At 38.0% G+C, this 10501-nt stretch overlaps 1 protein-coding gene across 2 annotated transcripts in view; it reads right to left on the bottom strand.

The window, feature by feature from the left end:
* Positions 1-1953: 1953 nt before the first annotated feature.
* LOC142347862 (arginine-hydroxylase NDUFAF5, mitochondrial-like) overlaps positions 1954-10501 on the bottom strand; it is a 38414-nt gene continuing 29866 nt past the window's right edge. For both annotated transcript variants that reach the window (XM_075399001.1, XM_075399002.1), the window contains exon 5: positions 1954-2528. In XM_075399001.1, the coding sequence (XP_075255116.1) occupies positions 2341-2528 (188 nt within the window). In that variant the 3' untranslated portion in view covers positions 1954-2340. The remainder of the gene's footprint in view (positions 2529-10501) is intronic.

The raw sequence follows: 10501 nt of genomic DNA, 5'->3' as shown, positions 1-10501 counted from the left end.
CAGAAAACCTAATAAAATGGGTGAATAGATAGAAAACCGAGCAAGTGAAAAGAGCTAAGGAAGGACAAATTTGTAAGCCAACTTTCTCTAACATTCTTAAAATTCTTTGCAAAATGATATAATGAACTTCCCAACCATTACTGTTATAAAAAATTATAGTACATCTTTGGCTAGGTCAGTCACTCACCAAAAACGCGCTACAGAAACATCAAATTAAAGTTTAAAAATGCAAAGACCAAATACCTGAAAAAAAAGGATATATTTTCAGTGAAAATTGACATGCCTAGTCTTCGAGTGTCACTTCAAAGTATCAACGCATAGAGCATAATTTTTGATTAGGAACTGATTGCGAACAACTACAGCGAGCAGCATAAAATCAGAGGAAAGGTAAAACATAGCCGGCAAATAGCCGCCGTTTACGTTAGATTCAGTTAGATTCTAAAACTATACTTAGTTCAGCTTCTAAACTGAAAGCAAATAAGCTTAATACCAATGTCAGCTTAGAAACACTAATGAACTTTGATACCTTATTCTCAAGGATTTGATGACCGGGTTTATACCGTCTCTTTTGATTTTGATCTTTTAACTTTGACAGTATTCACCACTTTGTGTAATTGAATGCGTGAGAGAATTTGAATTTCATTCAGTTCAAACAATGAGTTAAGTAAGTCAGAAGTCAAACGTGAAAAAAAAACGAAAAACGTGATCAAAAGGTAAAGCGAATTAAAAAGAGAGCGCCTAAATAATAGCCGTTGATAGGCTGACGGAGGCTATTAAACAGACAAAAATTGAAAACTGCTCAAACTTACTGAATTTTCTACAGCAAACAACTCAAAAATAAACAATTTTAAATACACAGCTCCCCAAATGCCATAAAAAAAATCAAAAAATACAAAAAAAAGCATAAAGGCAAAATCAAAGCATTAACTGAAAATTGAATCTCAAAGTGTAATCTTTTATTCAAATGGTCAAAAAACTTCAAGACGAACTATCACTAGTTAAGATAGGTGAATAAACACCTTTGACACAAATTTGAAGTTAAAACAAAAACTGCTTTGAAACAGCCGCACGTGATCAAAAAAATTCGCTCGCCTAGCGAGAACTTTTTCACACCTACTTTTCTCGCTCTCTCTCAAAACGGCATGAACAGAAAACAACTCTCTCCTTTTTGCTTTCCCTAAACACTTAGTTTTTACATGCATTGACTTTTACAAAAAAAAAGTATCGATCAAAAAACACACTTCACCAATACTCCTCTTCTAGTTGTAAAAAAGATAGCGCACCACTCTTTGAATCGTAAAATCATGAGAAGGCCAAATTAGCCTCAGCTAGTGCTTTGCTGCTATGAAAAATATCTATACTCAACATTGTGAAAGTAATTTTACTCACTTTGTTGATGTCGACCATAACTACAATGAGCGAGTTCAAAAAGCAGGACTGTACAGTTAGAAACATGCGACTAGCTTGAGAACTAGAGCTGATAATAATGAAGAAATTCTACAATTAATGAGACAAGCGCTTTAACACAATGTTATCATGAAATATACGATAACAAATGATGTTCTATTACTTTATGAGATACGAAGTGCGGTTCAAACGCAAAAGAGAATCACGTTAGACATAATTTTTCTGTCAATTTGGCCTTTCATCTTATACGCACTGAACATTGACGAAAAAAAAATCCTAGCTGTTTAAAGAACGTTCATAAGCTTTCTTTGGCCATGATAAGATAGTTGGTTTACGGAAGCCAATACACATTCCCTCAATCCGATTGCACTGAATATAAACTTTATTTCCCCACCTGTCGTTTTTTAAACCCTCTGGAAACACTAAGAATATTAGATCTAACATCAATTGTAAACGTGACTCTAAGGAGCATCATAATCTAATGAGCTGATACTTAACTTATATCCCAACAACAACTCTAGCAGAATAATTTGCTCAAGCAGAAAGCAGACAGGCAAAAATTCTGTTATCAGACAAGTTTCATCACTACGTGCACAGACTTCTGTCATTTAGAATATCAAAATTTCAGCACACCAGAGCGAAACTAAGTGTAAATCAGCACCGGAAAAGGCTGTGCAAAAACTGGTGCGGACAATCAGAAATGGATCAGAACAGAACTGGACTCCATCTACACAGAGTAAAATCGAGTAGTTCTAGTCTCAACTTCTCGTCAGAGAAGTCTCAGAGTAATCCTACTATGACCTTACTCTGTCAACTATACCCCCACAGTCCTTCGTTTGGAACTCTTCTAAGGTTAAAGCCACCGGACCATTAGTTTATAATACTAATACTACTTTACAACAGTGAAAGAACAAAATCACTTAAATAGCAATATCAACTGTCTTTTACAGTGTCGTTTTTGGCTGCTTCCTGCCTGAACTGGTCAATAAAACTGATTTCGGCTGATCCTCGTGGCTTTGCTTTCGGCTGGGAAGGATGAGGTTTCCATCCGATGAAATTGATAGTTTGAAAGGTTGCAGGGATACTGTCCTCATTTCCATACATCTCCCGGTATTTAGTGGCTGAAAGATACTCTCAAGCAAGAAAAACTCTCTGAGCAAGAAAAATTACGCATTTGATGTAATTTCTTTCAAGTTGGTACTATAATCAGATCTAGACACTGCTCAATGATCCTGAATAGGATATTGAGATCATATTCAGTATCTAATGTACAATGAATATCTAATGCAAAATGCCCAACAGTACCGATTTGGACTGCTGAAACATTTTCTCTTGTAACAACAGATAGCCGACCGATTCCCGCATAACAACAGGCTGCTTACACTTGCCCCCGAATAAAAACAAACCATAACTCACTGACTATCTTTGGCCAAATTGCTCTCAACCGACTGGCGTGGCACTCAAACGACTGGCGTCGCTTTCATTGTAAGGAGCTTGATGTTACAGAGGCTATCATCAATGCTTATGAGTGGTGTGGTGATCGCACACTTAGTGGCTAGTAAAGCTCAAAAAGAACTGCAGACCTACTTAATTCCCACAGTCTTTCCCAGATTATCATGGTTATGCGGTCAAAAATTACAATCGCTCCAGCGAAAAATCAACTAACAGAATTAATTGTTGGGGATCAACTAATACAAACAAAACTGCCAACGTCGGCTTAATTGCTCTCAAACAGCTGGCGACCGGATGGCTTTGTCAGTGACTAGCTCCCCCTTAGGAAGGCTAGATTTTGCTTAACTGATTGTGGGGGGAGGATGAGCATGGTGAAGTGGAGGGAAGAAAATTTGGGGATTATGTGGGAGGGGATCACTCTAAGAACCACCCTCCACATCATCAATTTATGCCTCTTAAACAGTTGCGGTGAATCGCATACTTAAAGAGTAATGAGCAGTCCGACCTTAAAAGAATTTAATGCCCTCCGGGCTTTGCCTGTTATCCCATTTTTGAGGTCAAAGTAAACAGGTCGGAAGAAAAAATCTATCACACCAAAAGCCGGTAGTACGAAAAATTGCATAACAAGACAAGGACCAATATATATGCGACATATTTATTTGAAAGGAATTAAAAACTATGCCTCTCCCATATGTCGAGTTTTTTCAAATTCGTTTTTATATACGCAAATAAATCCATTTTTCCTCATTTTATGACAGAATAAAAATACGTTTCCCAGAAAAAAATAATGAAAAATTAAGAAAGCGACGTAAAGGGAGAAATTCTTGGTCGATAGCAGAAAAAATGATCTGATTTGATTGACCTAGAGAAAAAACAAACGAAAATTAAATATAACTGACTAACGTCGGGCGAATTGCTCTCAAACGGCTGGAGAGCGGTTGGCTTCGTTAGCAGCTAGCCACGGTTTAGTGAGGCTAGCTTTAGGTTAGTTGAAGGGGCGTAAAGTGAGCGCATCGGGGTGCGAGATCAATTTCTATAGGAATCACCCTTCACACCATAAGTATGTCTCCAAAACAGTTGCTGTTAATCGCATACTTGAAGACTAGTGGACTGAACGGCTCTAAGAGATCTTTATGCAAACTGGGCGCTACCTCTATCACGTTTCTGAAGACGAAAGTCAAATGGGTCAGACGAAAAATCGGCCAAGCAAAAAATTGCATGAAAGACACAAACAGGATTAAAATATTTGCTACAAATTGCTTTTGAGAGCAATTAAAAATGATTTCCTAAAAAGTGCCTGTTAAGTCATCTATGATTTAAAAACATTAATACTTTAACTCATTGTTAATGAGGATCAGAGATGATGACATAAAGCCACAACAGCAGCTGAAAAGGGGCATCAACAAAGAGAGAGATAGAAAGAGAGAGAGATAAGAGGAGATAAAACGTGAACGAGAAAGAGAAGTAAAGAAACCCTGAACAACAGAGAGAGAAAAACAGAGACAGGAATGTTTTCGATCATGGGATTCGATTCTGCAAGTTCTAGTTTTCTAGTTCTAGCCTTGAAACAAAAGTTTTCCACTTCACGGTAAAAAAAAGTTCAAAACCATTTTTTGGCTCGAAAGTTGTGTCAAGTAACCCAACTCCAAGTCTTAATAATTTTCGTTGGCCAGTAATGGTTGTTAAACTCTGGTCCTTAAATTTGTCGAAAAGGACAAAAGAAAAATTTATGAAACAATTAAAAATTTTTCCAAAATCTTGCCAAAAAAGATTTTAATATCTTAAGAACCATTTCATTGTCTCAAGAGACTATCTAGTATCTCTGTTTCAAGACTGAAAAAGTTTCACTGGCTCATAAAGATCCATACAACTGGAAAAAGATTTTACAAAACTGGAGTCATAAAAAATATTGATCACCTTTTCATTAACTCTAAAAACTATGCAGCAGCTAGATATCAAACCTTGGAGGTCCTCGGGCCCCTGGTGCGAGACAAAATTCAAAAACATGAAAAAATTGCAAATATTTTTAAAAATTTCTTAAATTCGTGATATTAAAATTTTGAAGAACATTCCAATACATCTATAAACTATGCAGTTACATATTATCAAACCCTAGAGTAAGTTCCTCGACTTTTGGGGCTAGAGGAACTTAAAAAAAACTTCAGAAAACCTAAAAAAATTGGAAGTTTTAATTAAAAAATTCTAAAAATTTGTGATAGTGAAAGGTTGAAAATTAATCGATGACGAACAGCAATTTTCCAGTAATTATTACTAAACCCTAAGGAAGGTTGTCTGACCCTTGAGGCTCAAAAACCTGAATAATGACTATAAATATAAAAAAAATTGGAAACAAAAATGGCAAAAACTGTCAAAAAAATGGTAAAATTCGTAATGTGAAATTAAAATCTTTTAAGACATTCCATTATATCTAGAAATTATACAGTAACCTAGTTTCAAACCCCAGCAGAGGTTCCTTGACTCTTGAGACTGAAAAAATCTAAAGAAACAACAATTTTTAAAAAACTTAAAATTTTATCAAAAAATTGCTAAAACTTGTGACATTAAAAAGTTGAAAAACTATTCCATGGCCAATAATAATTTGTCCGTAACTTATTTTCAAATCCCGTAAGAGGTTTTCTGGCCCCTGGGTCTGGAAAGCCATGAATAAGGAAAAATGTCAAAAAAATTGAAAAAATTGCACGTTTTGTCAAAAATTGGTAAAAATCGTGATGTTAAAATGTTGAAACCATTCCATTACCACTAGAAACTATGTCCTAACCTCTTTTAAAACCTAGAGGAGGTTGCTCGACACCTAGGGCTAACAAAAATAAATGTCAAAAATTTTCAAAAAAATTGCAAAATAGAATAAATTTGCGTGTTTTTAGCGAGCGGTTGTTTGTCAGTAGCTAGAAACGGGGGTTTGTGGGGGCAACAGTGTGGTGGAGGGGGGTGGGGGCAATAGTGGGGGGGGGGGTCATCAGTGGTGGGGTTCAACCACTAAGAACCGCCCCTCACACTATAAGTATACGTCTCCAAAACAGTTTGAGCCGAAAGACCTGAAATGCTCTAAGAGCACTTAATGCCCGCTGGGCGCTACCTGTTTATCCCGTTTTTGAGGACGAAAATTCAAAAGCGTCAGACGGAAAATCGGTCAAGCGAAAAATCGCATTAAAACATTAAAAAGACCGACAGGACTAATATAATTGCTACAAACTTCGATTGAGAGCAATTAAAAAGCAAAGAAAATTTTCTCACTAGCTGCTGTGGTGTCTGTAGTTCAATTACATTAATTCGCTACAAATTAGAATAACAGAAAATGTATCTTATGTTTGTAATATAGTCTGGAAAAATGAGGACTTCATTAGCCTCACTTAATCAACCGCATCAGTGAGCTCACACGTAATTTCGAGAGAAATGACATGCGCGATCAACATGGTTTAACTCTCTAGGTCACCGCACAACCCACATTAGCAGGGTCGAATTGGCACATTTAAAGAGGCGAGAAAAGTTTCTCGGATGAGTTCTTTCCGTTTCATAATCCTTATATTAATGGCAGAGAGCATTTTAAATCCGATTTTACTTATTGAGGGGAAACGAAATCTAAGCCTTCAGAATTCTTTGAGATTATAAGACGAGAGTTCCAATCACTCCTAAGAATAATCCTTGATTAAAGCCGAGTCTCTTTCGTGTCTCTTTATAATTAGACCTCACAGTCATGTTCAAAGGAAAGACACGCAGCGATGCTAAGCAGCACTGGGCGATTGCGCAAGTTTACTGGGTGAAAGTGCCTGGAAACCGTTTGCAAAAAAGGGGGAATCCATTACTCATAATTGTAAAAACTCGAAAAATCCCCCTTCAGCTGAACAAAGTCGCAAACAAAGTCTTGTCCTGTCTCAAATATAGACAATGATTTTGAAAGCTGAAACACTCGAGTAGCAACTGTCATTGGAGGAATTCAAATTATGAATCACCTCTTTCACAATTTATTCTACGCTACATTCAATAAATGATGCAAAAAGGGAGCTCTTTAAAAAATCATTTCAAGAAAAAAACTTATTGGCAAGCAATAGAGTCAACATCCAAAACAAGATTTCAGCTCAATGCAGCAGGATTTTTTTTGCGAACCCATAGCAGAACATCTCGCTCAACTAACAGCGTTTATGCATAGCACCCTCTCAGTTTTATAGTATATATAACCCATGAAATAGTAAACAATTTCTCTTATCTTACAAAGCATTTGTAGCTATGGACACTGAGGAGCGCTGCGAAACTAATTAGCGTTGGTTTCAAAACATCGAGTACTTTGATGGTTTTGGTTTTCATGTAAAATAAAATTTACGCCACGCGAATCACGCAAATACTTTTCGCACATTTTACCGCAATTATGCACAGCACGGACGGCTCAGCACATGGACAATATAGATTTCTCCCAAAAAAAAGTCAGCTCAAGCAGTCGCTACCCAAAAAACAGATATCCATAACTGACTAACGTAGGGCAAATTGCTCTTAAACAACTAGCCAGAGGTTTTCTTCGTCATTAGTTAGCTACGGTATACGGAGGCTAGCTTAGGTTTAATAGAATGGACGTGGCGTTAACATTGCGAAGGAGGGAGGCGAAAGGGTGGTGACGGCACGGGGGAGGAGGTCGCGCGTTGTGTTAAGGGTGGAACGATGAGCATGGGGTGGGGATGGGCGAGGTGGTCAACGTCTAAGGACCGCCTTTCACAGCATATATTTCTGATACCAAAACTTTCGGTGAATCGCATAACTTTACAAAGCCAAAAGGCTCTACGAGAACTTTTACTTGTTCATCCCTTTTTTGAGGACCAGATGTCAAATGGTCAGACAAAAAATCGGCTAGAGAATATCGCATTAAAAAGGTCACAGGTCTACCATAATTCACTAACTTCGTTTGAGAGCCATTCGTTTGAGGTCAGTAAATTACCTTAGTCATGACATGCACCCTGTCAATTTTTATGCTATACATAAAACCAATTAATTAACAAACTATTTTTGTTACGTTACAAAGCGTTTAATCTTGGAGTTAGCAGCGCAAGTAATTGCATAGCCTTGTTTTCAAAGCATCTCGTGTGTATTTAATGCTTTCGGTTTTCAAACTGAAAACGTGAGCTCGAAAAAATAATTTACGCCAAGCTAACCGCGTTGATGCATAGCATCGACGCCGGCTTAATTTTAGGCAACTGAGAATTCTACCCAACAAAAATATTAGCTCACAGCAGCCACTTCTCACAAACACTCAATGAGTTAAAACTACAGCATCAAGAAATTAATTGACTCAACTAGACAATTGGTTTCATTAGCCAATCATTTTTATTCAATTTTCTTTCAATGCAAAGAATTGATATTCATAGACAGCAAGCGAACACTTCACGTGTACTTTCATGGTTTTGATTTTAAAGCTGAAGACCTGCGCCCGAAATAACTAATTTCCACCAAGCTAACCGCGTTGATGCATAGCATCGACGCCGGCTTAATACTAGGCGTCCAAAGGTTTTCTACAAAATATGATATTCAATGCAGTTAGTTTCTTGGCAAACCATAAGCAGGGATCAAACACTTTTCAAGCAACTAGCGGCGTTTATTCATAGCACCAACGCCGGCTCAGCACATGGACAATATAGATTCCTCCCAAAACATAAGTCAGCTCCAGCAGTCGCTACCCAAAAAACATATACATAACTGACTAACGTAGGGCAAATTGCTCTTAAACGACTAGCCAGAGGTTTTCTTCGTCATTAGCTAGCTAGCTACGGTATACGGAGTCTAGCTTAGGTTTAATAGAACGGACGTGGCGTGAACATGGCGAAGGAGGGAGGCCAAAGGTTTGTGACGGCATGGGGGAGGGGGTCGCGCGTTGTGTTAAGGGTGGAACGATGAGCATGGGGTGGGGATGGGGAGGTGGTCAACGTCTAAGGACCGCCTTTCACAGCATATATTTCTGATACCAAAACTTTCGGTGAATCGCATAACTTTACAAAGCCAAAAGGCTCTACAAGAACTTTTTACTTGTTCATCCCTTTTTTTAGGACTAGATGTCAAATGGTCAGACAAAAAATCGGCTAGAGAAACTCGCATTAAAAAGGTCACAGGTCTAACATAATTCACTAACTTCGTTTGAGAGCCATTCGTTTGAGGTCAGTAAATTACCTTAGTCATGACATGCACCCTGTCAATTTTTATGCTATATATAAAACCAATGAATTGACAAACTATTTTTGTTACGTTACAAAGCGTTTAATCTTGGAGTTAGCAGCGCAAGTAATTGCACAGCCTTGTTTTCAAAGCATCTCGTGTGTATTTAATGCTTTCGGTTTTCAAACTGAAAACGTGAGCTCGAAAAAATAATTTACGCCAAGCTAACCGCGTTGATGCATAGCATCGACGCCGGCTTAATTTTAGGCAACTGAGAATTCTACCCAACAAAAATATTAGCTCACAGCAGCCACTTCTCACAAACACTCAATGAGTTAAAACTACAGCATCAAGAAATTAATTGACTCAACTAGACAATTGGTTTCATTAGCCAATCATTTTTATTCAATTTTCTTTCAATGCAAAGAATTGATATTCATAGACAGCAAGCGAACACTTCACGTGTACTTTCATGGTTTTGATTTTAAAGCTGAAGACCTGCGCCCGAAATAACTAATTTCCACCAAGCTAACAGCGTTGATGCATAGCATCGACGCCGGCTTAATACTAGGCGTCCAAAGGTTTTCTACAAAATATGATATTCAATGCAGTTAGTTTCTTGGCAAACCATAAGCAGGGATCAAACACTTTTCAAGCAACTAGCGGCGTTTATTCATAGCACCAACGCCGGCTCAGCACATGGACAATATAGATTCCTCCCAAAACAAGTCAGCTCCAGCAGTCGCTACCCAAAAAACATATACATAACTGACTAACGTAGGGCAAATTGCTCTTAAACGACTAGCCAGAGGTTTTCTTCGTCATTAGCTAGCTAGCTACGGTATACGGAGTCTAGCTTAGGTTTAATAGAACGGACGTGGCGTGAACATGGCGAAGGAGGGAGGCCAAAGGTTTGTGACGGCATGGGGGAGGGGGTCGCGCGTTGTGTTAAGGGTGGAACGATGAGCATGGGGTGGGGATGGGGAGGTGGTCAACGTCTAAGGACCGCCTTTCACAGCATATATTTCTGATACCAAAACTTTCGGTGAATCGCATAACTTTACAAAGCCAAAAGGCTCTACAAGAACTTTTTACTTGTTCATCCCTTTTTTTAGGACTAGATGTCAAATGGTCAGACAAAAAATCGGCTAGAGAAACTCGCATTAAAAAGGTCACAGGTCTAACATAATTCACTAACTTCGTTTGAGAGCCATTCGTTTGAGGTCAGTAAATTACCTTAGTCATGACATGCACCCTGTCAATTTTTATGCTATATATAAAACCAATGAATTAACAAACTATTTTTGTTACGTTACAAAGCGTTTAATCTTGGAGTTAGCAGCGCAAGTAATTGCATAGCCTTGTTTTCAAAGCATCTCGTGTGTATTTAATGCTTTCGGTTTTCAAACTGAAAACGTGAGCTCGAAAAAATAATTTACGCCAAGCTAACCGCGTTGATGCATAGCATCGACGCCGGCTTAATTTTAGG

The sequence above is a fragment of the Convolutriloba macropyga genome, chromosome 10, assembly GCF_964194025.1.
Source record: "Convolutriloba macropyga chromosome 10, txConMacr16.3, whole genome shotgun sequence".
Lineage (NCBI taxonomy): Eukaryota > Metazoa > Xenacoelomorpha > Acoela > Convolutidae > Convolutriloba > Convolutriloba macropyga.
Note: the sequence above shows the minus strand (reverse complement) of the source record. Positions and strands in the feature narration are given on the sequence as shown.